Raw genomic sequence first — 27,888 nt, forward strand, 5'->3', positions numbered from 1 at the left:
CTGTAGCGTTGTATGGAGTTGTTGTGACCAAAGTGCCAGACCTGGCACTTAGCCATGTTGAACCACATGCAGTTGACCTCAGCCCATCAATCCAATCTGTCCAGATCTCTCTGCAGAGTCCTCCTGCCCTTGTGCAGACCAACACTCCCACCCAACTTGGTGTCATCTGCAAACTTACTGAGGGCGCACTGGATGCCCTCATCTAGATCATTGATAAAGATGCTAAACAGAACTGGCCCCAACACTGAGCCCTGGGGAACACCACTTGTGACCGGCCGCCATGTGGATTCAACTCCATTCACCACAATTCTTTGGGCTCGGCCTTCCAGCCAGTTTTTTACCCAGATGGAAAAAAAGCTGTAATGAGTACGCCCGTCCAAACCATGAGTTGCCAGTTTCTCCACGAGAATGCTGTGGGAAATGGTGTCAAAGGCTTTACTAAACTCCAAGGTAAACAACATCTACAGCCTTTCCCTCACCCATTGAGCAGGTTACCTTGTCATAGAAGGCGATCAGGTTAGTCAAGCAGGACCTGCCTTTCATAAACCTATGCTGACTGGGCCTGATCACCTGGTTGTCCTGTAAGTGTTGCGTGATGGCACTCAGGATGATCTGCTCCATAACTTTCCCTGGCACTGAGATCAGGCTGACGGGCCTGCAGTTCCCCAGATTCTCACGAAAACCTCTCCATGACTGAATAAAATCTTGTAGCTGTCTTCACAGAAAGCATCTCCTATGGTTTTGGACACCAAATAACAATGAAACAACAACAGATACAGTTTTGCAAACCAGCTTTGTAGGAAAGCTGAACACACAGAGGTAATATGCTCATATATGCTCTATGAGATTCTTACCTTCAAGAACTGGATTTGATTGCAGAAGTTGTTCTTTTACTTGATTAACCTCTGCTCCTTTTCCACACACAGCAGCTACATACGACATGACAAGTTTGCTTGCCTCTGTTGGGGAGGGGGGAGAGCAAAATAAAACAGTGATAAGTATTGGCAAATAGGCCATAAAATGATTTGCAGACTTGATCGCCATCACATTTTCACTGTGCCAGACAGGAACTGTAAGCACATTTCATTTCAGTTTTCTTCTACATTGTTGTACCATCTGGAAATGAGGAAGGACCATATCCTGCTATGAGACTCATGCACTGGAAATGTTTTAATCTAGCCTGAAAAAATAGGCCCAAGCAGTTTCAGGATGTGAAATTCAATCAGCTTATATCAGCAGATACACAACGCAAGTATAAACATAACACTATACACATATAATTACAACTGTAAAGTACAGTACGAGTAAATAACTGCAATTTGACATCACGTAACATTATGCAGCCTGTTTCAAAGTATAATGAATAGAGAAACTGAAGCATTCATTTAAACAATGAAACTAATTTGAAGGCACAAACTTTTAACAAAGTTTGGAACAATCTGTGGACTCTCAAAGCTGGGTTCATACGGGTGTCAATCACCCATATATACACAGAAATAAATATTAAATAATCCATCCAACCCTTATGTTTTTGCTGGTGAGGACAAAGAACATCTGAAAGACGATTCTGTTTATAAACAGAGTCTGTGATGTTTAGTATGATGCAAGATAGTGAAATTTGAGGCAACATCAGCAGATATACAATGTAATTACTAACAACTGGAATCCCTAGCAACTCAACACAGTGGTCATAAAAAACCCATTACTTGTTCTTCAGAGATCTGTTACAAATTTAAGGGTTTAATTTCAGGAAAGAACTGACAAACGAGAAGTTACCCCTTGGATTTTGATTCTTTCCTATTTATATCAAATTTGTTTGCTAGTATTAAATTACTATCCCATATTGTAGAAAAAACTGAGCAAACCTGCAACACAGGAAGCAAGCAAGGAGCAAGAACTATAGGTGTGTCGATAAGACCTCCCATCTCCTTTAATTGCACCTCGTGCCCAGCTCTCATTTTTAAGAATCTGTTCCCTTCAGAGCTTGGAATTACCAAATTATTTGATTTGAACTATTTCCTGAAACAGTCAACATCGTTAAGTAGAGCTATTCAGTCACTGAGACAAGAAAGCACTGAAGCAGCAAATCAGGTATTATATAATAATACACACTAAGAAAAAACACAATTACTTCAAGATACACTTTGAACATCACTGACAGAAAATAAAGGCCCTTGATTTTATTAGGAACTCTGTTTGGTCTGATAAAGACATCAGGAAGGGAACCACCACCTTAACATCTAAAAAAAAAATATATATATATACACACACACACATCACTATCCTGGTAATGTACCATGTTTTCTTGCACAATGTTACTATTGATTAGCAATATCAACATGCAGTGAAACAAGAACAAAATCGCAAGTAAATAAAAAAAACCCAACTGATGACAGTTCAGGTTCAATTCTTCCAGCCCAAACACATCAAATGGTCTGGCTACCACTATGAGTCTCTAAATGAGAGTTATATAAGATCTATACCAACAAGTTTGTTTCCTCAACTGCAGGAACTTCCTTCCCCCGGCCCCCCCCTTTTTTTTTTGCAATGGAAACCTGACTTCTCAGCTAATAGCCCCATTTCAGCAACAGCAGATACATCAAATGTTAGAGAGAGAATAGCAAAGATTCCAAGTCAATTATTGACTTGAATTTGAAATCCTGTATTATTCTGTACTTACCTTTATACGGGAGTGATTCATATTATGTCCCATATGGCTATGAAAATTACAGAACAGCCAAAATGTCTATACAAATCTGAATCTACCAGAATATTCTCTACAAATACAGAAGTTCAGAAATTCAACTACTGCTAGAACTTTCAACTGAATAAATAAATGAATAAAAGGTGGACCTCAGTTGTATGAGGGGCTTGATAATCCACAGTTCCTGAGGAAATCAAGACATTAAACAATACGAGTACAGAATTCCTTTCTGAAGTTTGAACTCCTAGACAGAATACCTAGCAATCATATTAATAAGAACTTGACTATTTTAATGTACATTTTTACTGAACACACATGTTTTCATGTCATTGAACTGAAAAAAAGGGATTCTATTACAAGATTCAAGACCTCTCAATTGCATGCCACTAATAAGACAAAGAAAAACAAAGATGAAGGCTACACTTTACATTTTCACAAAAGACTTTGAAATCAACTTCTTGTTACCCACTTTAAGTCTTGCTCAGTATAAGCATACAAAGCTCCACATTTTCTCAGATTCAAAGGAAAAATCTCTTAAATTACATGGAAACAGATATATGCATTCCTACCTGCTGTGTCTTTTGCAAGTCACCTGTTTTAAATTTGTTATTTCAGAAAATAACAGGCTTCCTTCTTTCTTAAGGTCTACCTAAAAGTTGCAGTTACGCAATCCTCACTTGATTTCTACCATTCCAGTTTAAAAATTAGCGATCATTTCCAAAGCAATTTCAGCTTTGCCTGAGAAACACAGTGTTGTGGTACACAAGCCAATCTTAGAGTTGCAGCTGAGCACAGGATGCAAAAGACTGATGAAATTGCTGAAATAATCAGCTACTATCATCCATTTTCCTTGGATAAATAGCATAATCCAGTTTAAATGTATATATTTAGTAAGAGACATGCAAAAGTATCAAAGGATTGTCTTCCAGTCTAGAAGACCAAGACCAAGTGGAGTTTTCTCTGCCTTCATGTCTCCCACAGGGAGAGCCTAAAAGTTTTCTGGTCCTTGCAATACTCAAACCAGCATTACTTTAGTATGACTTTGCAAACCAATGAGGATACTGTATTAACACACGCTAGGATTGCACCATGGTGACAGTGTGAAAACACACTAGTTTATATAAGGTCACAGCTACAGCAACAAGCATGACAGCATTAATTTTCTGCAATCGCCAGACACAAAAAGACACTAGTATCTCTCAACTCTTACAGACTCTAGCACCACTTTGCAAGACCAAATAAGTCTGAACATTTTTCAGTAAGATCAAAACTGCTTATTACCTGTTTTTCCAGCTCCACTCTCTCCTGTGATAAGGATACACTGGTCTTTGTCCTGGTCCCTTAAAGATCTGTATGCTTCATCTGACAGAGCAAAGCTGCAAAGTAAGAAAGAGTCAACTGAGAATTTTATAAAACAAATAGCAACAATAACTACATTCTCGTTTTCATGGCGGGGGGGGAACACACACGACACGACACACACAACACAACAGACAAACGCCAAGTCCTAATATTCTGTAAGCGGTGAAGCATTCACTTTTCAGAATATAAGGATCCACAGAAGCAAAATGGATACTTTTTCTCAGTTGCTTACTTAGACTTTCTCCAAGAACAAGCAAGCATAATCTCTAAGTTCTTCTAAAGATAGCAAGCTCAAAACAAATTCACAAAATTTCAGGCGATTTAGGTAGCATTCTTGACTGAATAAAATGTCATATTCTTCATTGAACAAAATGTCAACGCATCAACAGGATGTGTTCTGTCTGAAGACATTTAAGAAAAAGTAAATAGGAGAATCCTGAGCACTAACAATACCATAAGCTGCAACTTCTAATCTGAAAAATATGGAAAAATCTCAGAACTTTATAAAATATTGAGCATTTTAAGCATTTGAGTTATTGCTGGACTTTTGCATAAATATGCAGAAGCGTTTCACAATAGCGTTTCACAATAGTTGTTTCACAACACAACTAAGTGTTACTTACTTTACACTCAGTAAAAAGGTGATGTCATGTAGTGAAATGAAAGAATATAGTAAGAATCAACAGCTTTCCTGTACCAAAAATGTCTTTCCATGGAGCTCAGAACATTATGAATCTGAAATTGCTGGGTTGCAATCTGAATCCAGAGGTGCTTTGTTGCCATGCAGCAACATATATTTTGGAGAAATGCAGATGTGTTACTTATATTTAGTTTTCTTTAGTAGTAGTTTTGAGAAAGAGAAAGAGTAGTTTTGATTTTGTTTCAACTGCATTTTTCAGTTCATGGAATAAAGGACTCTGGAAACTGAGTCTTAGAACCTCTTTGAAAAACTTAAGCAAGTAGTATCTGAAAAAGGACATAAAAGCAAAATCCAAATAAAAAGGCACACTTGCATGACACAACTTAAAGAAAAAAATCTGATAGCCAAACACAGCATATCATTGCAGGTTCAATGCACCTTTTAGAAACTTCATTCTTTAATCTGTGACAGTTCAGCAGCTTTGCATTCAGCTGATAACTACAAACAGATCAAGTATTTGTTTTGAATAATGTAGCCATATAGTGCTTTCACAGGCAACCACAGTCTCTTTCTAGATAAGCAAGCTCTTTGTCATGAAACTACTTAGGGGTAACGCAGACAACACAACACAGGTAATGAGAGCCACACAGAACCTTTTCTAGAGGCTCCGACAGTGGCAACTTGAAAGCTTCAAATATTAAACCTACACATACACAAATTGGTTTATACTTTTTTTTTTTTTGCTACCACTGTCTCTTAGCTCAGGAAGTTTTTCATTCTGGCTTCTCTCCCCAAAAAAAGTTTATGGAGAGCATGTCCTATTGTCCCCAGTTTAATCACCACATGCATGAGCGGCACTACTTATACTTCCCCATCCCTCATTCGTATTAGACTCTTCTCATATTTGCTTAGTTGCGTTTTGGTTTTGTTTGCTTGTTTAGTTTTATGGTTGCATTGTGTTACCACTCAGCCATCCTGCAAGAGCCCAGCATACCAAGTGAATGGTATTCTGAAAAGGTTGGGAAACGAGTAAATGAAATGCCTTACGGCTCCTTTACTACTAAATATTCACACCTTCCCCACCCTCCCTAGTTCCTGCCAATGATGCTCACGTTGTCGGTTCCCGCCTCTTTGTGTCCCTCCTACCTCTTCCCTCCTGCAGTGCATCTGCCTGTAGTTGCATGACCAGCCCAGGGCTCCATCTCTCTCACTGCTTTTCTCGCCTTACGTTGTCCAAGGCACTAAATTACAATTATTCTCTCTGCACAGATGGTTGGGCCATCCACTTAACAACAACGATCAAAGGTCATTAAATCCTTTTGATACCACTGAACCCAAATTAAGACTGATCTCTCAAAACTTAATACTGCTGTGGTGATGGAAACATTTGAACTCAGCAGTTCAACTGGACGTGAAAATGTGTTTACGAGAAAGTAGCAAGCTGTAATGCTTTTAGCATTACAACAAAGTCAATTTGTGATGTGATCAACATGCTGAAGAACTAGCAGAAAAAACCAAACCAAACCAAAACAACTCTGCTGCTGCTGAGAGACCATGACACAATTTCTGGCATCCACTTCACTGTCCAGAATCCAAACTACAGTAGCAATAACACTTTACCAGACTCTCTTATAGGACCTATTTAGGAAATGAATAATATTTGTTGAATGTTGCTGCAGACACACTTGTAAATTGAAGAGTACAATGCACAGCACTCAGAAAAGCTTATTCCAGCACCCATTATATTCCTTTTTGCAAGGAACAAAAAGCAGCAGGATGAAGACGAAAGAAATAAACTGCACTAAGCATTCATGGGCCATGTGAGAAAATGCTAAAACTAATGCTGTGGTTTCCACGGGTTTGGTTCAGGAAACTGGCTTTCAGCAGGAAGGTAAGACTCTGAGACGCTTTACAAACTGACAGTCTGGATGGCTCATTTTGTGCCTGCTGTGCTTCAAACAATCTCAGCCATCAACTAGTATTTCATTGTTGAAACAACTTTCTTGGCAGTAGGTTTCACGCCGGAAAACAAAGTCAGCATCAAGCACAGACAAAGTATTCTCTCTTGTTGATATACTGAGTTATGAGTTAATCAGCTTAGTAACCATTCATCTTTTCTAATACACTGAATTTTAGTTTCCCAACAGCCCCTGTCAAAACATATTTTACTGTTTGATGTATTTATGAACTTTGCCTGCACTGCATAGTTAAACACACCAAATCATGCTTTTTCTCCACCCTCAGCAGAGAAACTGAGAGTGTAATACTGCAGCGAGACCTCTGAAGTTGGAGAAGAGAATGGGATTTCATCCAGTTCTGGTTTTATCCAATCTAGTCAGAGACATTTGGCATACATTATCTTTTCCTCCGATCCTCTACACAACCCAGCACAGCCTAATATTTCACAAGTATATGATCTTACTATCTTACTTGATAGTAAGATCAATTACTATCTACTACAGACAAAAGGAAAAATAAGCTGACTCACTTCAAAAGAAGTTTTGCGTATGTACTTATCAAAAGTTACCTAGTAGAAGTATTCTAAAATTTCCCTCTGACACTTCAGCCACTGCTCTAACAATTCAACTGGAGGAGGCATAACCAAAAGTGTATTTAAATAACTACGATTTATTTGTCTTTCTGGCATTGCATAAACAGCATTAGGCACATTTATGTCAGAGCCTGAACAAAAATCTTTATCTCAAAGGAAAAGATAGATCTATTAATTTGTCATGTCAACTTTCATGGCACACGATTACACCTCACAGTCCTTCCTATCTATTATTGCCTTTTATCTTTGCAATAAACAAATTAAAATTAAAAAAACAAACAGATGAAAAACCCAACCTTGAAGTCTTTTGGTTCAAACTCTATGTGTTCCAAAAACATAATTTCATGCTATTCCCTATTTGCATTTCATTTAAGGTCATTTTAGTTTAACACATTTTAATGATACATAGACCACAAAGAATCCTTCTATTCTTTTCCTTTTTGCAACATTAAGAAACACAGCTCTGTAAAGTCAACAGTTGCAACTATAGGTTTAAACCACATACCACTCTTTGAGCCACCTCACAATTACAGAGCCTAAGTAAAATTTTAGAATAGTCTGTAGTTTAAAAAGCAGTTACAAACCATGTGTTTTGAATTAGCTGGTGAGTGTGTCAGCAGTGTCATTTACCATACCTTATAATAAGCTCTCCTTTGATTTTTAGGTTTTCATGAAAGACGATGACATTTTCCTACCACAACAAACACAGAAATATTTACTGGAGTTCTCTTTTAGCTAAGACTTAAGTATAGAAGCAATTTGAAATTGAAACGCCACCCATACCTAGCTCAGAAAGAAGGCTCTGCTTTTTTACAGCATGGTTTTTTCAGCCACATAGCTCCAGATGGCTAGATCTATCTAGTCCTAACCCGAAAATTCTAACAAAGGGAAATAGCACGTAGGCCTCCATGGGGGATTTCCAAAGGGCTCCAGCAGTTTTCAGCAGCACAAGAGCATCTCTATGCTCTAACAAAACACCAGGGTAGGGCAGAGATAGGTGCAAGGTTCCCACCTGCTTGCCCCAAAATGAGCATCGACTGCTATTGCCTCATCTGAACGCTCAAGATTGCGCCCACAATTACACCAAGGGTAAAAACCTTTCTCTTATTGTCATAAATTCAGCTCACGGGAACAGCTCTTCTCTTCTACCATCTTTTTCCTTTAAGCCAAAATAACGAGGATCAGTATTTGCCAGCTATTGGTACTTCTTTCCTTCTGTCATTTCCCTTAGCATTCTCAGTTAACAGTAATTAGTTAACACTACCTTAAGCTCCATCAGTCACTTTTCTCGTGCTTTAATAGAGTCAATTCCCTTCATCCTATCTTCACTGGCTGTTGCTTTGATTCCGAGAGTCTCAGTCCCCATTTTAAAACATCTATTGCTAAATCTTGGCTTGCAACTGCCAACTCATTTGTTACGTTCAAAGGAAATTAAGAAAACTTCTCTTCTTGACTGCGCCAATTCCTCATGAAGTAGAGCCCTGGTACCACTTTGCTTCCGCTCAACTGTCTCTAAACACACTGGGCAGGATACTAGAAGTCAGTGCTTATCAAAGACTATATATCATGCTAGATTAAAAAGAACAGCAGTAAAATGTAAATTGTAGATACATTTTAAATGTGAATTTTACAGTAAGTGTTATTTATATTAATCCCTTCAAGTTTTAATTAAGAGTATCATTTAAGTTACTTCCTTTTCTTTCTGAATGCATAGAAGTGCTCTGTAACAGGGTAACAGCAAACAATTGATTTCCTCCTCTCACAGCATGCAGTGGGAAAACATCAGAATTGCAGTTTGTTTGGGTATAAAAATTCCTAACAACCTGAGCTAGGAAGAGCAGAAGCACGTTTTATAAAGTGCTTTGAGGTTTTACATTGTAAATCATCACTATTTGCTATGTATGTTCCCCTTGTCCACTGAAGCTCAGTGGAAAATTCACCATTCAGGAAAAACAACCAGAAGAGGTTTTTAGAGTATTAGCTCATAGTGCAGAATCATTTAATCTAATTGCCCTAGGGATAAAAAGTGTACTTCCATTTTCCGTAATTACAAACTGTCTCATGTTCAGCACTTTGACACACTTGAAAAGAAAAGGTTGATTAGCCTGCCATTGGAGTGAGTAAAGTAACAGCTAAATTGACAGAGCATTGGCTAGGATAGACCTTCACAGGCAAGCAACTGTTCTTTGAAAAACGCCAATCAGGAACCAAAATAAAACAAGTTTAAACACCAGGATAAAGAGGTGTGATAAGACAGATGGAAAGCCTTTTCTCCTATTCATATTCTCCAATTTTATTTTCCTGGTGAGCACAGAAACCTGTTTTACCAACAATACTATGTGGCTAATATATACAACAGAAGGGCACCTTCTGTGTACACTTCCCCACTTCACTATTCACGTTAGCAACTGTGACGTTATTAGATGCAGAATAAAGCCCAAAGCCGCATAAACCAGCCCATTTGATTCGTAAGAAGCAGCCATAATTTATGGAAGGAAAGGGAGAAAGGGGAAGGGAGAGGGTAAAGGACAGACAGAGCTACTCTTGATTTTTGAGAGTAAAACACTTTAAAATAGAGGCTAATATTAAGCCAGAGAGATTTATTTTCTGTTCCAGTAGACTAGGAATATAATATACCCTCCAATGCTCATATACATGCTGCAGGTTTAGCAGAAGAATTGATTCAGGCCAATATTCTGACGTCCGGACAAAAAGAAGGAAACATTTTCTGAAAATTTTGTCTTTCTCAGAACGAAGCAGATTTCAGACGTGTCCAATGGACTTTGCCTCAAAAACCTCCCTACAGAAAGGGAGGTTTTTACAATGCTTCTTCCCCAAATACTGTGTCTGCGCAACCTCACAGCTCACCACAGCCCAGTCTGTTGATGACCCTTCTCCCTCTCGCAGGATGGCACACGTTTCCCCTCCAAGCAAAAGCAGGAGGCTTTATCAGTTTTGATCGCTTCCTTTTTACTGATTGACAGTCCAAAAAAAAAAGTAATTTTTTTTGAAAAGCAATAGTGGTCTTTCCCCTGCACGGTACACAAAAGCCAAAAATGCAGCCTATGGTTTTCTGCCTATTTCAACAAAATTGAAGGTGTTTCTTGTTTTCCATCATGCTAATGTGCAGCTCTAAAGAGATGCCTTAGAAACACCTTTTACCAGGATCCTATGACCCAGCTGTTGCATTATTTTCCTTCGCCTGCTAGAAAACAGGATCTCTGAAGCTGAGGATGACTGTGCCATTTTCTAATCCACACTACAAGATAAATTCTCCCTCTAAATTTTAGAAAACACTATCAACCCCAGTAAGCATGTCCACATCCCATTCAACAGCTCAGTCCTGTAAGCTGGCAGTGATAAACCCAGCAAACTGTCAAGAGAGCAACCTGGGCACGGGTATAAGGTTGGGCCCTCCAAAGTAACACGGTATGGTGGCAGAGCAGAGCAGCAGGCAGAGCTTTGGTGCTACAGATAACCAAGCTAACGTGGCAGTCTCCTGTCTTGGTAACATGCATTAACCATGGAAAGCCCACTAGGGCGTACCAAACTGAACTAACGTGGACCAGTGCCAGCTGTACACACCATAAACTACTGCAGTTGCAGACAAACAACAGGTATAACTCGTGACTTGGTTTGCCTAAAGGAAGGAATTAAAATAGTGAACTATCTTTTATTTGGAGCAGCTGAAGTAAATGTACACATAAACCAAGGGAAGGGGAGGGAAAAAAGCAAATATTTCCATGTCATGAGCTTTTCAGAAGAGCAGCTTGGCTTGGATTCCCCCTTGATTTGTCCCATTCCTTGACATATCAGCCAGCTGGATGCCACGTAACCATCCCCTCCTCATCTGTACTAATACTCAGTCTGTGGGTCTAGCACAAATGGGTAGCTCCCACCTCCAAGGCATAGCATTAACCAGATTAAGTTTGTAACCCAAACAGTCTCTCACCCCCACATACCGGGCTGCGTTACCCAAGGAGCCCAACCAGCTCATACACAATCACACAGGAGGACACAGCTGGGCCTCTTACAGACCTACAGCAAATCAGTCTGCTATAACATGCACTGCAAGGATTTTAAGTTTCTTGGGGGAAAAGGCATTTCTGTTTACAAAACCAATAATTTTAGTGGGCTATGATATCCTTGAAGGGAAGTACAGGAAGTGTTTTCTATTGTTTTATTAAAAACCGTATTTGATTAGATGTAGTTTATTTCCTAAGATAAATCAGCACTTGCATGCTTGATTTAATAAGTGCCTAAAAGAGTGAACCCTTTACACTCAGTGACTTTACTGCAAAAGTATACGCTGAACCTTTTTGGTAGCCACATTTTGTGTCAGAAGCTCCACAGTTTTCCTTGAACTACCAGCCTGACTACACCAAACAAGCCTGCGGCCACCTGGAAGGGAAGCAGTTTCACAGCACACCAGAAATGCCAGTGGCGAGAGAGTCAACGTTTCTCCATGGACCTTCTGAAGCTTTGCAGCCCCTGAGGTTAGGCTTGTAAAAATTAGGATTTATTCCATTAACAAACTGGGAACTCCATTCCCAGTTCAAATGGAGTAGGCAGGGGTCAGACAGCTGAATGGACAGTAAGGAAAGAGAGGCATAAACTGACTCTCCTTGCTTAGCTTCTGTCAAAGTTTAACTAAAGGACACAAAATTTTTTAAAATCCCAAGTTACTATTTCATCTACAGACTAGCAGATTTGAATTGCACCTCTGAACTCTTGCATGTATTTGGAAATGAAAGGCTGGTGGGACAGGGAGGAAGAGGGGGAGCAATGGAAAACAGTCATTCCTTTTCTGTGCTGAAACGTCCAGACTCTCCATTTTTACAGAAAATTGAATTAGTTCCTGTACCTAATACAGCATATGTCTCAAAATTCGGGAAATTTACTGGTCAAACACACGTGTTCAGTTCATGTCAGCTTCAACCAAATTTTACATTATTTTTTTTTTTTTCTGCAGAACGAGCCATGCTTTGAGTTTCGTGCTAAACTGTATGAACAGCACACAAAGTAAATTCCTCCAATAAAACTGTAATTCATCTTAGGTGACTACGCAAAACATGTATTACATCAAAATAAACCACTGAGAAACAATTATTCCTCTTTTTTAAAACACTGATCATGGCTAAACACAGGTCCTTACAATTATCCATAGCTATTTCAGAAAAAACAGGCCCAGCGTACAGGTTAAGTGAAATACTTATAAGACAAGACTCTATAATCCTATTAGGGGAACAATGGTCATTATAGCTTGGCTTTTCCTGTACAGATGGGCATATACTGTTAGTTGCTTTTTTCCCCTTTTTTATTTTTTTAAATAGGAGGTATCTTTGGGCCTTATAGTTTGACCTTGTCTAAATCAGTGGCAGAGCAGAGATGTTCCATATAAAAATGCTAGCGACTTCTTGATCTCACAAATGAAACCACAGTAGGGCTGTACTGGTTGCAGGGTTTTCCTGAGACAGAGGAGAGGGCAGTGCTGGTTTTAGGATTTCACATGGAAAAATGTTCAGCAAACAGGCAGTGTTCCATGTTGCTGCCTCAAAAAATGTACTCCTGCTTTGCAAACAGAAAACCCTAATTTTATTTGCAGCCCTAAGAAACATCATCCTGAAGTCAGAAGTAAGTAATTTCCTCCTGATGCTGTAAGGGCAGAGATATTGCAAGCCAAGTTTTGGCTTCCACAATAAGCGTGCATTGCTAGTATGTGCTCATGCAGGGACTTTTCTCACTGAAAATAATTTTATTGCAAAAGTAGCAATACTTTCTTAGATAAGCTTCCTCTACTCTGCTAACTGGAGAATGAAAAATAAACTTATTCCTTTATTCTAAAGTAATTAAATGTGTTCCGGTACTCAGGGGAAGATGAACAGTGAAGTGCCCAGCTTCACATACCCACTTCACAGAAAGGGACATGCTTTCAAAGGTCTCATCTCAGAGGACAATAGCATACTGTAGCACAACTAAACTCCAGTATGCTGCACATACCCAAGAGAGAGCATCTCACATGAAATGATGCATCTTGTAGTTGACTTCACAGCTCTGCCTGGTGAGATGGGTAAAGAAACGTCAGCCATGTGTTAGTGCAATAGATTGCACTGGAAGGCAACACAATTTGCATCAGAAAAATTGCCGAGCACTCCACCAAATTCATATTACAATATTGAAAAATTCAAAGTAGTATCACATCCTCATAGCTACTTGTAAGCTGAAGTTGCTATTCATCAGATTTGAAATCTAGGCTCTGTAACACAAAAGCTAGCTAGCATGCAGCTGCCCACAAGTTTATCAGAGACAACAGTGACAAAACTGCAAATAAAAGTAATTCAGTTATCCAGAAAACATCTGATGGGCAATGTCAACACTACATAATTATATAGATATGCTGCTACTTTACTTGGAGGAGTTACTGAATTTTTTAATTTTGCATGTAACTCAAGTACCATTAACAAAGTAGTTTGCCAGGAAGTTAAGAAGCCTTATGCAACTTATTTTTTCCCTCCCAGCTCTCTTTTCCAAATAAAGTACCATTCATGAATCCCTGGACAAAGTAAAGACACTAAAGCTTATCTGAGCTTCTGAGAGCTTGTTAGCCGAGATACAACATCAAGCTAATGAGTCTATTCAGTCTATAAAACGGCATTTGCTCAAATTTGTGCATGGGATTTGTGGATATGTATCCAAAATTTTCTTTCCATGACTGGTCAAAGGAAGAAATGAAAAGCCTTCTTCAGATTGCTCAAACACCAGGCTTCAGTCCAGCCTACAGGGACTATTTCCAGGGACAATGTACTTCAACAGCTACATCCTTGGTTGGTCTGCTGATGCTCAAGGAGGATGTCAGCAGCACACATCTTTTTTGTCCTGTGGATACATGCTCTCCATGAATCATCTTGGAGCAATTATGAACAGTTGCAGTTTGAACTCCACAAGGTTTAGCAACTAAAAATCATTTCTGTAGTATATAAGAGGAAACTGTGATTACAAGAAAAATGCAGATTTGAACTAATTTACTGAAATAACCACAATTAAACTGTTTTGTAGTTCAGAGTTTTGTTTGTAAACCCCAGTCCCAGCTCTCTTATCTATTCAAAACATAAGTAAAAGATTATTCAGTGTGCTAGACAGTAAATATTAAGACTGTGTATTTCCTGATTCATAACATTAAAAAGTTTATCTTTAATAACCCAAACTACATTAACCATAATGTACCCAGAGTTGAAGAAATCTGAGCCTTTTGCATAAAGTTGCCAGTAAAGAGACTGAATGGAAAACATTCTGCCCCTAAAGGTGGTACAAGAGCTGGAGTTTTACTGAAGTGTCTTTAAGGCTTTAAACATTAGCCTTGTTTACGCTGTATCAAAAATCATGAGAAAGGCTCCTAGCATAGCAGATGGGTATTTCCTGGTGTGTTATAAATTGCTTAGAGAGAGAGAGAGAGCGAGAGAGAGAGAGCCATTAAACACAATGAGACACTTCCAATGAAAGGATGACAGCTGTTCTTAATTGCAATTTGAAATCCCAGATCTTAAGAGAGTACCATGCTGCCAATTCAGGAAAGGCATAATGGAAGTTCTGGTCCATGTACACCCAAGGCAGAAAATGGGTTTTCTCTCATTTCTGACAAGGCCTCTACCTACCTTCCCTTTTCAGTCTGCATTTAAGAAGGGAGACATAGCAGTGTCTCCTTTTAAGTATTTCTCATTCTTTTCATTGTGCAAAATGTCCCAAATTTCTCATGAAAAGAATAATGAAGATATTTGGATCCATTTTTTAAAAAAAACAAGTTACATTTAAAATTGCATAAAATGTTCAAAATGCCTTCATTTCTGAGTCCTACCATAACATCAGTCAGTTTCCTAATTGGAAGAACCTCATTTTGTTAAGCTGCACAAAAAAGGCTAGTTCTGGTTCTAGCCTAGATGTACAAATGAAGAGCTGCAAAGAGAACAATGTGAAAAGATGAGAAGAGACAAAGAGCAATTATGTATTGACAAATTTGGAGAACTGCATTACAAAACTGAAAAATTACTGCAGGTCCTTTCCTTTATTTAATAAAGTGCCCAGCTCATTCACAAAATTCAGTCATACTGAATGGATTCCCAAGCCTTTTGTGTGAATTATAGGGATTCTACTTTATGTGACAATGCAAATTAATTTTAAAACATCTCAGCATTTTATTTCCTAAAAATATCAACGGCATAATATGAACACCAGCCAGAACGTTCCCATTCCAGGAAAATGAGAGAAATGGGATCTGGCAAGAAAAGTTACCATTAGTTCAGACTATACTAGAGCATTAACACACATCTCCAACTATCCAACATACAGTAAGGCCTTTTTTTTTTTTTTAAAGAATTATCTTTGCTCTAACAATCAAGCAAACCCCAAACTTTTTTATACTTACAAATAAACACAGACTGCAACAAATACACTCACATGCAAAAAAAGGAGAGATACCGTCACAGATAAACTAAAAACATCTGAATCTTAATCCCCGACATGACTGAAGTCAAATGTGAAAGTATGCTATGTACAGAGGTACAAGTAAATATTTGAGAACAGTTTTGAAAACAAAGTTATTTTGTTGACACTTTAAGCCAGCAGTTAATTCATGAAGGATGCGCCAAGATTATTTTCCTTCGTACACCATGACAACAATTATAGAGTTACAGAAGCATCTGGAACAGATCTCAAGTGTTTCTCTTACAAACTCACGATGTTTTAAAGGTACCCAACTCTAGCATTTTTTGCAAGCTTCTTCAAAAGGTCCACTAGACATGTGAATGTTGGCTAGGACCACACACAGCTCTCCAAATGAGAAACTGATGGATGACCAGGCTCTACCAGAGCCAGGTGGGTTGTGCCCAGAGAGGGGGGCCTCTGGCAGCAGGACTTCAGGAGTGGTGACTGACAGTACAGCCAAGTGGTGTGGTTGTGGAGGTTGTAATCATTTGTGAGCCAGTGGATCTGGTGCTTCTGAGTAATTTTGTCACAGCAGCATATGCTGCTGTAGCTTCTGAAAGACAGACAGATGCTGGAGGGTGAGACCAGAGGCAGAGTCCTTTCTGCCTCCCGGGGGTATTTTGGGAGACAGTTTTGTCTTGATGCTTTTTATATCCCCTATAGTCTATATACACTCCTTCCTAGCCTAGGAAGAATTTAAATGCCACAACAGCACAAAAAGTCCATCTGGAGTCCACACCGCCAGACTGCCTGACATCTGGGCAAGCTTCTGCGCAGGCAGCTCTGGCAGCTCCACCCCACCTGTGCTACGGCCCTGCGGCTACACTCAGCATGGTACATTCTCATGTTGGGAATTCCATGTCCTGGACAATTACAGAAGAATGACAGCTCCAGTGCCCTACACAAAGAATTTAAAGGGCCTTTTCATTTCTTAATTTAGGCAGCACTACTTAGAGGACCAATGGAAAGGCTCATTCCAGTGAACTTTGGAAGCCAGTCTAAATGTCACTTCAGACCATTTTAAAAATTAAAGCACAACATTCATCTATACACTGCTTTTCCAGGCTATTTTTATTCTTGGGTGTCGGGTGCATTTTTTGAGTCTCCTTATAACCACATGTCCTGCTATAAATCAGTCCCTGCATTATTATACATCATTACAAAATTTAATGCACTCTAATACCAGCAGCAAACAAGCAACTACTGCTCTTGTCAGTAAGGCTATATTTACCTCTGAAACACTGGGGTGAGAGGGTTGCATTATGTGCTATCCAAACCAACTACCATAGCCCTGCTCAAATTTCAGGAAAAAGCTAAATTTATGGTTGCATGAGAGAGAAACCTTCCTTTATACCCTAAACCTTCAAGTTCACAAATCACTTCCAAAATGCTCTTCAGAGAATCAGACGGCCATTTCAGTACAGCCACATCACAACTGCCTTCCTCAAAACTCTCTTTTCTCAGAAGGATTTCTGAGGTCTCCTACCAAGTGTAAAATTTAGGAAACTGTGCATCCCGTGGGTGGTGTGCCAGCAGCCTGCAACAGAAGAGGCTCTTCTCAGTCATTAAATCCTTCTGACTCTTGAAGCAAGTGTGATGCTTCATCTCCTTTTCATCTATACACTTGAGGGACTTACATTTATGGATACACCATATCCAGTACTGCCTCACTATAGAGGTTAAGAGAGTAATATGCCTGACTCCTTCCAAAATAAGACTTCAATATTCTCTGTAAGTTTCCCCTTGCCCTTCTTTCAACTCATTCCTAGTATGGGCTTAACAATTAGGTACTGGAAGTCCTCCCTAATTGCTATTTATGATTTCTGTCAGCCTTAGATGTTCACTCCCTGCCCAGCAGTTAATTTTGCCAACTAACTTGTGATCATCTTCCCTCAACTATAAATCTCTTCTGAATGAGGCACTCTGCTGAGCCACATGAACAAGTCCAAAGACTGAGTCTCTAGAGAAGTCAGGAATTATCAGGAATAAGAACAAAAGGTCTGTAAAAAGGGGATACTGAAAGGTGAACAAAACCGGGGGGAGTGGGGGGTGGTTTAAAACCAACAAAAAACCCCACCTCCACCCCCCCACCCCCCCCAACAAAAGTAAATGAAGATGAGGAAAGGACAAACTGAACAGGAATTGTTAAAATAAACATACTGTGGCAATGAAGGACACTAAACCACAGCCTACCATCCCCTTCTTCAATAAATCAATATAGCTACTGTGTATCTTAAAACTCTACTACCTATGGAGAAAAGCTTAGTTTTACATATAGGCAGAAACTCTCCTTCACAGCTGGGCCTTTATCATGCCCTTCAGACAAAAATATTTGCTTTAAATCAAGGAGGAAAAAGAGTTATTGTAACCTTGGTGTTTCCGAAGACATTCAATCCTGGAATATGAGCAAAAAAAGCCAGAAGCAAAAATTTCCCTTCTTTATACGCTGCTTATATTGGCTCCAAACTTGAAAAAGAAACAGCAAATTGTATCTATTGTCAGAGCAACTGCAGATACCCGCAGCATAATGATTTGTCACAATAATTATTAATATGATGATCACTGAAATGGGGAACGTTAATAAGTTCCTCATTCTTGCATTTTAATAGACATCAGGTTGTTAATTCTTTGTGCTTGTATGCAAGCTGGTTTTCAGGAGTTGTCTGCAAAAGTTTAAGTCTCTCAATACGAAACCTTTTAATGCAAAATTATTGCCTCTTCAGAAACATTTGACTTAAAAGAATTAATAACAGGGAAATAAAATACACAACAAAATGCATAAATGGAATGCAATAGATCTCTGATAAAAGCCTTCTCCAGGTATTTTCCTGCTGTCCCAATTATTCACGGTAAATACGTCAGTGCCTAACTAAAGAAATGCACCTTGAGTCGGAACTCTTATTTGCTTGTAGCTTGCCATTAGCAGTACAGTTGCCACTTTCTATTTTGTCCCTGAACTTAAAGTAATCCATGATTCTTCTAAAGCAAGTAGGTAAGGCATTTCAGAACATGAAGGGGAGCAAAAAGCCACATGCCACCCTACCTCCCAGAGATGGAGAGCTCCGAGTAGCTAGGAGCCGATGTTATGATAGGATATGCAAGAAAGCACCTACTCTGCAATCCCTTAAAGCAAATATCTTATAGTAGGAAAGTGATATGGCATGGCAGTTACAAACAAATGGTACGATAAGCTACTTCTTTCCTACGGCCTTTGCTTTAAAGATGCCAGCAGCTGCCTTTGTCACTGGTGGAAGTCAATGTAAGTTAGCAAGATGGACAGCTTCGTTCTCTCTCATGTCTAGCCTACCCACAAGGTAAGCAAAACAGCAATTACACCAACTGAAAGAGTAATTACATCAACTGAAAGAGCAGAACAGAAGTGTAAGACTGCACAATCAAGAAGCAAACTGTTTTAACATTGAAATTTCATACTCTGCTCTGTCAAGTCAGAGACAAGTTTGGTCCTGCCTTGCAGATAAAAACAAAACTGACAAGATTAACAAAACGTTGAAAAAAACACAACTAAAAAGCTTGGTAAACTTCCTATTACAGCTATGCAAATAGCCACAGACAATGAAAACAAGCATTCCAGGAGACCTAGAAAAATAACACTTTATTACATGGTGCCACAACAAGAGTGGTGTATTTAGAGAGGAATGAACCATAAAGTAAAATCTCCTTGATCAAATTTTGTAAGGTATAAAACTATGAATAATGTATAACACTATCCAAAATCGCCTGACCAGAAACTTTCTGCCAGAAATGCAGCTTGGCTGCCCATTCAAAATGTGTCCGTGGCCTTCCTCTATAGTTTCCAAATAACACTAAAAACAAAACCTCGCCCAAAGCTTGCAATTAAGTATTAACTAGCGTCACTGAAAGCATCAGTCACTCTCACAGACGCTCTGGAGGAAACACAGAGTTAGATGACTAGGTGTTCACTCCCTTGTCTTTCAGATTAGGGTTAGGAAAACACGTGAACAGCTTTTTCACTCCCATGGGCATGTGTTTCCTTCAGTGACCATATATGGAAAAAAACCTATAGCTTTGGATATCCTTCCTGTCATTGTATACTTCTCTCTCTTTTCCCTTCCGTTTTCATTTGGTCACCAAGCCTGCTCCTTTACTGGGACAGCTGGCATTCCCAAGCACATCCTCCCTATACCAATCCATCACATTGAAACACTTGCACGTACCTCAAGCACAGACAGAAGGTCATACAAAACTGCTGAAAAATAACTAAAGCATCATTTAGATTCCTCATTTCCCAGGAGCTCCCACAGAGAGCCAGAGATCTGGGAATGTCCCATGGCAGCCTGCTCTAGAGATGTTGATGCTTAAAACCTGGAATTCCCAAACCTGAATGTTCTCTTCAAAATGACAGACCTTGGAGAACATGAGATATCATGCCAATAGGCGACAGCATGTTTATTTCTGACAGAAGAGTTTTGGTGCCATACAGACTTGGTTTCTATAGGAATCTTAAATCAAACTGCTGCTAGAAATTTTTTGCAATAAATTGTTTGCATTTTTCTAGCTAGCACTAGTAACAAAATAGGATTGATTATTTGTACAAAGGAGATGCTGAAATAAGAAACACACTACATATAATTTTATTTCTAGACACACTTTCTAGGTGCATTAATTTCCTTATAAAAGGTCAAGAGTTTCACTTTGCTCAGGATTACACAACAGGAACCAAAAACCTTTTCCCAAAGCACAGTTAAATGGTGCAGTGGGCTTATGCCCAATCAATTTTTCTGAAGAGGCTATGGCTCAATGGAGATTTACACATCAAAGAAAAATAAGTATGTACATCTCCACAAATCAGTGTGGGGTTTTTTTACCGCCATGTCAGAAGAAATACCAGAAATTGCAGTTTGTCTCAGCATCTCTTCATTCAAGTTCCTGAGCAGCTAAAAAAAAAACAAACACCTTGAAGATTGCAAGGTCTCTGTCGAAGTGTAGCAACCTCCCCAGATATGCCTGAGCCGTACTTTTAACAGTGGCCTGCTGCTCCCAAGATCAGTCAACCTTAGAACTAGCTGCAGGCTCCAAGGCTGGGATGATGCCGTCTCTGTCCCAGACCCAGTTCTTGGCCCGTACTGACCAGCGTGGTAGGCAGGCACCCCACTGGCGATGAGTCTAGGCTTGGCTGCAGCAGGACCATATGGCTCACCTCATGGTCTATTAAACAGCATTCAAGTACCAACTCTATGTTCATAGAGTGAACAACTGGACTGGCATGAATCCTTAAGGCTACAGCACAAGGCACTATATATTAAAGGGTATGAAAAGTTGTTTAGGATTGGCAGAGATGGCGTAAGGCAGCCTCCATGGCCCTTATTTTAGGCACCTACAATATTTTAAAGTATCTTTTAAAGATGTTGAGAGGTTTACCAATTTTAGCAGAGACAAAAGTGACTCTGTTGACTCTGCAGTTCTCATAAGCATCTACAGACAGGTGGGAAGGAAAGCAAGGTCACCATAAGGTAAGATCACTTGATATTTCTACGGTTTGAAAAAACACTGTCTCTGTAAAAGAAACCATAACAAAGATTATTTTGTAATCCTGTATTTTAAAGATAAGTTGTCTACTTAGCTAGTGCCAGAAAGACAAAATTTTCATATAGAAGCAACACCAAATAAAGAAAATTCGTGGAGAAATCATATCTGTCCAGGACAAATTAGTCTTACACTTTTCATGACTTGGCACTCTATCCAAACTTGTAAGGAATACCTATTACTATCATGCAGTTGATATCTCCTGCCATAAGTTAAAACTCAACATTTTCTCACTTCAAACTACTGCTCTTAAAGTGGATTTCTCGTGTCTGGACTCCAGAAGTTCTTGCTCCGAAATGGCACCCTGATCATACAATTGTCGTCATTAGTGATTAATGATGTTTATGAAACATTTTTCTACCAAGTTAAGACTCTCATAATATATACAAGAATGACTGCTGACCATTTCTGTTCTGGAAGACCATCTCTGAAGAGAGATAGAAAAGTGCGGAGATCAGTGTATTACTATGTACTTGATCACAGCATCACAGAATGGTAGGGGTTGGAAGGGACCTCTGAAGATCATCTGGTCCAACTCCCTTGCCAAGCAAGGTCACCTAGGGCAGTACACAGTACTGACTTTCAGAATGTCAGACAATCTGTAACTCCCAGACTTTATTTTTAAAATCCTCCATCATATTACAGGAAATTTTATGCAGCTGAACAAAGGTAGCAGAGCCGAAAGTTCTTTAGCAAGCAACTGTGTGAATTTAGCAAGCAATTGTGCTTGCTAAACAAAACTGTGAAGAAAGAAAACCTGAACATAACCAGAGTTCAGATCCAAGAGGGCCAAGAACTACCAGAAGCTTATTTGATCTGATTAATCGGCTGCCTGCATTTTAGCCAATGTTTCTGGAAAAGTTACAGATGAAGTGTGAAGGCAAAAAATTAATCATAACAAAGTAACTTCTAGAACTCTTTCCATACATAATGTGCTTTTAACCTAAAAGCTAACACTGAAGTAAGATGCATAAACTTAGGGCCATGTTTAGACACTTACCTGATTGCCCATCACTCAACTCAGTCTCTTGTATATGTGACTGCAAAGTCAGGTGGCAACCTCACAACACACTGGAAATACTCCTCTATGCCAGCATCACACTGAGGAGCGAACTGCTGGCTTTAATCTCACCACTACGACGTCTAACAAGATAAAACGATTACTGCAACATACAGACTTGAAGACACAGTACCTCATTTTCAGCCATACCACCCAGACCTGTGATCAAAGTCTTGTTCTGTTATGGACAGGGCTTAACCATGTTCCATTACTCTCAGTAATTCTGACCAGGCCAAAATAATATGGGTCATGTCAGTTCTCTATAACCACAAGGCTAGGCCTTTGACTTCTTTGTAATATGCACCCCTGTAGAGGAATTACAGAAGGTGAATAACAGTCAGAATATGAGCTTATATCTACTTCCCAGCCTTCCATTCCTAAATTTAGACTTGGAATGCAATCATATTTTCCAATATGATATGTATGTATATATGCTATATATTTTAGCCTTTAAATTTGCATTATATATTTATGGCACTCTGGCTGCCCTCTTAGAATGGGCTCATTTCCACCCAGCACAGGGGAAAGAAGACCAAGTTTTTATTTTCCTACAGTTACCATTCAGACATATCCAGTATGTTTCTGCATTCATCATGAGGGTTTTTTCATTTTTTGCGTTGTGCAAAGAGAAATTAAGAGTTTCAGATATCAAAAATAACACTATAACTCAAACAATTTTAATGTCTAGAGGCTCTCACACGGCAATCTAGCCTTTGAAAGAAACAGGTTTCCTCAAAAACAGACTTAATTTACAATACAGTAATAAAGGCTACTTCTAACAATTACAGGAAAATGTTCTGAAATGCACATACCAGGATCTTAATACAGGAAACAGAATGAGTAACTCGTCTTGACTTCTCCTTAAAATAACGACGAACTAATAAAATTTCATTTTGGGGGAGTGGGTGGTGTGATTTTTGTTTTGTTTGCTTTAATCAACACAGACCTTTTGATGAGAGACACAGCTGCTACCATTGCTTTCAGGACAGAATGAAAACTAAAACTTCTTCACTGTACTTACATGTGAGGACTGAGTTCATAAAAATTTCGGTTTCTGTATTCTTCCACTTTCTCTGGAGTATAAATGGGTAGAGATCTGTAGGGGTTTATTGATATCACCACGCTGCCAATGTACGTCTGTTGAAGGAAAAAATGTAAAAAATTATCATGGATTTTTCTTTTTAACATACTTTTGCTGCTTATATATTATTCTCCCACTTAATACTTACACAAAAACAAACAAAAAGCCGAATTGTGGCGATAACTAAATATGTACATACACTCTGAATCATCTTTTAGATCTCTCTCAACAATCACTGATGGGTACCAAGTAGCAATTTCTACATAACTGAAAGCCTCTTATGAATATTTTTTAAAAGAATGCCCAATTGTACAATATTTGACTAATTCAGCTGCGGGAGGGAAAAGGAAACGGACGCAGACGTTCACAAAGAACTGACACCACCTGCATGGCAAGTGTCACACAAGCTTTGCTGCAGCCCTTGCGCACTCATGCAAAACCACGTAAAGGCACGGCTGGAGTTGGACTGTCCATCACCCGAAGAGGAGCTTCATGCCGTCTCTTCAAAGCCTTGGGCACAGAAGAGCTTCACAGAGAAGAAACCTAAAGGCTAATAGCCTCTTCTGCCACAGGAGAGATTTGCTGTCAGGATTCAGGTCAGTCGACGGCCTGCTGTGGTTCCTCAGAAGTGAAGCATAATTTTTGTTTCCAGATTCTGAACATCCTTGCCATTACTCTTGGAAAGCAGATGGAGTAGTACATTGTTTTACTCTGTTAGGTCCCATTCACTACTGAGCTGAAGACCGATACTTGTACACCATGATTACCATGTTGGCGTACAACACAATTAACCTGCCTGCATCAAACCTACTGACGGGTGCCCCGCAGCTCTCCGCACCTCCCTCCAGCTGCAAGGGCTGCGTTCAAATACACCGGAGTGCCAAAAACCACCAAAACTCCATTCCACTCTGCCTGCAGACACTGACCAAAGATTAATTAAACATCAAGTGTTTGGTATCTCATTCCACAACCATGAAATAAATACATCACACCTGGTGAAACACGATTTTCTGATAACCAGGGACTCCCTGGGACACGTAAAGGCTATACACAAAAGCTACAGGTTCCCATTATACGTCTTACATTTGCTAGTAACTACAGAAGAAAAACAATGTTTTTTACATAGATCTATGATTTTAAATGGCTTCTCTCCAGTGATACCTTAGCACCTCACAATCACTATTTGGATTTCTCCCCAGAATTTTCCTTACAGAGAAGTGCTGTAATACGCATTTTTGAATGGGAACAGAGGCACAAGGAGCACGAGTTACTCAACAACAGGTTCAGCACAGCGTTGAATTACCTCCAGAGAAGCAGTCACAAATTAAAAATATTAATTGTTGCAACCCTTCTCTATCTAACCTTCATGTCTAAAGCAATTTTCTGCTAAATGCTAACTAAATTTGTTCATAAGAAAGCTAGGAGAGCAAGATTTCCCATCTTCCACAGCATGCATATGCACAGGCAAGCTGTGAACTCACGCGGCACTTTCTGTCCCAGGCTGCAGTGACAAAACACGTAGCAGGAGGCTTCCAGAGACTTTTGAGGTCCATCCTTGTAATGTTTACTATCCACAGGATAAAACAGAAGCTGTCACTGCTGACAATTCATCATACAACTGCTGCTACGATGAAACACAATACATGACTAATTGGGCTCAAGACTCACCATTTCCAAACAATGCGTACTTTCTCCTCTCCTTTGGAGCTGGCCAGAAACCTTCTGCGAAACGCTTCCCCCCATGCATCCAAGCCCAGAACAAGACCAGATCCCTAGGAACAGGCTGGTTTCATACCAAGAGCCCATGCAGAGTGCTGCAAGGGGGAACAAGTCTGAAGGTGCCTCACATCTTGGCAGCAAGGCTGCAATTCAACAGAGGGACAACTCCAATGGGCCTCACACTGCAACCCAGGAGGGAAGCACCCCCAAAGGCATTCAGATACAGTCTGTTTAGAAAATCCCAAAATAATTAAGATTTTTGCTTCCTTCAAACACATGCTGCAGTGTGTGCTTATATATTTTTTTCTCCAAATTAAAAAAAAAAAAAAAAAATGTTCCTAGTCATCCTCCCCTTCAGGAGGAAAGTGTTTCCCATCTATGTCTAATCTCTGGCTGAACAAGAAAATGCAAAAATTGCCTTTCTACAGTGTTTACTTTGCTCTCTCAACACATTGTGGCTTTGTCCATTTGCAAGCTTACAGATTCTTGGCGAGAATAACAGATACCCAAGAGGAAGCAGCTTTCTAGTCTTCACAAATGCATGGATACCCCCGTTAGGACTCTTTCCTGATAAAACATTAATATACTAACTTGTTTCCTCCTAAATCTTAAGAATTTGTGAATTCAGCCTGTTGTGAAATCAGTGCTGGAAAATGTCGGCAGAAGGCAGATGAAGGCCAGATCTTGAAGATTATATTTTGAAACAGGAATTCTTTGGAACTCAAAGACTTGCCCTTTTCAGCTATTCTGCTACCATAATAGCGTACGATTTAATTGCTAAGTTCCTTGAAGCACCCTGAGATGCCAAGGTAAAGAAAGATGAGTGAAAGTGAAAACCTTGATTTTTAATTCAGGCATTCAAATGAGATTTATTTAGAACCACCTCTTCATAGCTAATTATTGCTTAGATGATGTATTTTGGGAATTCAAGTCAGCTGTTTATTGTCAGACATGAACAAATACAGACCATTTCCTAAAATACCAATATTTCAAAAGGTCAAATGACTATATAGAAACAAAGACATACTCATGTCCATTTTAAACACCAGGCTAAAGCATGCCAAGAATCATTTGTTTTGCTGCAAAGCTGCTTACAAGAACTAATATATTTCCTTTTCTAAAAATGCCAGTATCTCAAAGCTGATGCCTAATAGCTACTTGCTACTGGTGGTCTGTGAGATTCCACATAACGTGGATAAACAGATCCAGAAAATAGCTTTCCCACATAACATCTGCCTTCCCACCAGCACTCTATTATAAACAAACAAAATAAATGGCTGAAATCCTTGAACAAGCAACAAGCACAGAAACATTCCAGTGCTGCAAGCAGAATGCCCAAGAGGAGTGGGAGACCATACCATGGCACCCCAGGGACTAAAGAGATCCTTCATTTTCCCTGTTTAAGGAAATGAGAGAATGAGGAATGGCCTTATGATGAACATACAGAATGCAGTCAGGAGATTTTATTTCTTTCTTGGCTTTGACATGGTCCTGTTACGCGAGTTTGGACAAGAACTGCTGTTTCCTCAAGTTTTGCTAACTGAAGACTCTTGATACTCCTCCTTCCTCCCAATTTCTACTTTATTCCAATAACTCACAAAGGCAAATTCTACCTCCTCGGCATGTTTGTCCAGAACCCAAGCCAAAAGGGCTATCACTTGTCATTTATCAGTGCATCTGTCATGTAGCACAGCAACACTGTAATGCGCTAACATTTCATCTGCGGAAACGAGCATTCACATTTGTATGGGGTCAAATGATAACACATTCTGCATTCACCAAAACAACGCAGACAACTCATTCCTGTTCAGTAAAGTGTTTAAGACCCTGAGTAGGAAGAAAATTCTAAATCACAACTCAGCTGGAAAAGCCAATAGTATTTGCTGTATCACTTCTAAGTGCTGTTGGAGATGCAAGATCCAAGACACTTTGATGCCTCATTTTCCCCTCCTAGGACTGAAAGAAAACATAACTACTTGGGGCAAGATGTTACTACTCCTTCAACCTTGTATCCACCTGGCAAGGCCTTCTGTGCCTTTCTAACTCAAGCAGCTTTAAGACCGGCTTAAGAAGAGGCCCAAAATAGCAAGACAATGCAAGGCTCCCATTGCTCAGGAGAAACCCACAGGCAACAGCCTCTTCCCAGACAAAGGCTGGGGAAAGCTCTTGCTCGAAACTGGCAAACTGCCTGAAACGCCTGTGGACCTCTTCAGCTGAGAGGTTGCAAAAACCTTACAGAGAACCCAGCAAAAGGTCCCCAAACACCTCTGCAGCCAGGATGTGCAAGCACTGCAGTGAAATCTGCTACACAGGGAAGAGGCAGTACAGGTCAACTCAAGAAGGGGAGCTTTTAGAAGACCACTAGTAGAGCTTATGGGAGAATATTTCACATCCTGGGATACTGTAAATTAATAAAGCTTTTTTTCCCCCTGGCAAAGTTAGCCTTGCAATACCCCAAAGGCCCAGAAGAGAGAAGATTGCTGCTTCAGAAGCCAGGGAACATTACTGACAGCGGTTGAGGCTGCACCACAGGAGTTGCAGAGTTCAGGCCATCACAACAGCCTGCTCCGTATCTTTAAAAGCTTTTCTGGATCTGTGGCAAAGCAACCTTCTTCAGAATTTAAAATTATTAAGCAGCTACACAGATTTGCTGCAAACCTGCTGGAAGTGTACTCTACATCACTTTTGGCAGCTCTGTTAAAAACAAACCCCTGCTTCTTACCCATGG

General features: G+C 39.6%; 1 protein-coding gene across 1 annotated transcript in view; it reads right to left on the reverse strand.

The window, feature by feature from the left end:
• MYO1B (myosin IB) overlaps positions 1 to 27,888 on the reverse strand; it is a gene marked incomplete at its 3' end in the record, with an annotated part of 82,277 nt that overhangs the window by 44,584 nt on the left and 9,805 nt on the right. The window contains exons 2-4 of the mRNA XM_010282333.1: positions 23,382 to 23,497; positions 3,986 to 4,080; positions 855 to 959 (exon numbers count right to left, since the gene is read on the reverse strand). Of these exons, the coding sequence (XP_010280635.1) occupies positions 855 to 959; positions 3,986 to 4,080; positions 23,382 to 23,497 (316 nt within the window). The remainder of the gene's footprint in view (positions 1 to 854; positions 960 to 3,985; positions 4,081 to 23,381; positions 23,498 to 27,888) is intronic.

The sequence above is a fragment of the Phaethon lepturus genome, unplaced genomic scaffold (assembly GCF_000687285.1).
Source record: "Phaethon lepturus isolate BGI_N335 unplaced genomic scaffold, ASM68728v1 scaffold11802, whole genome shotgun sequence".
Taxonomy (NCBI): domain Eukaryota; kingdom Metazoa; phylum Chordata; class Aves; order Phaethontiformes; family Phaethontidae; genus Phaethon; species Phaethon lepturus.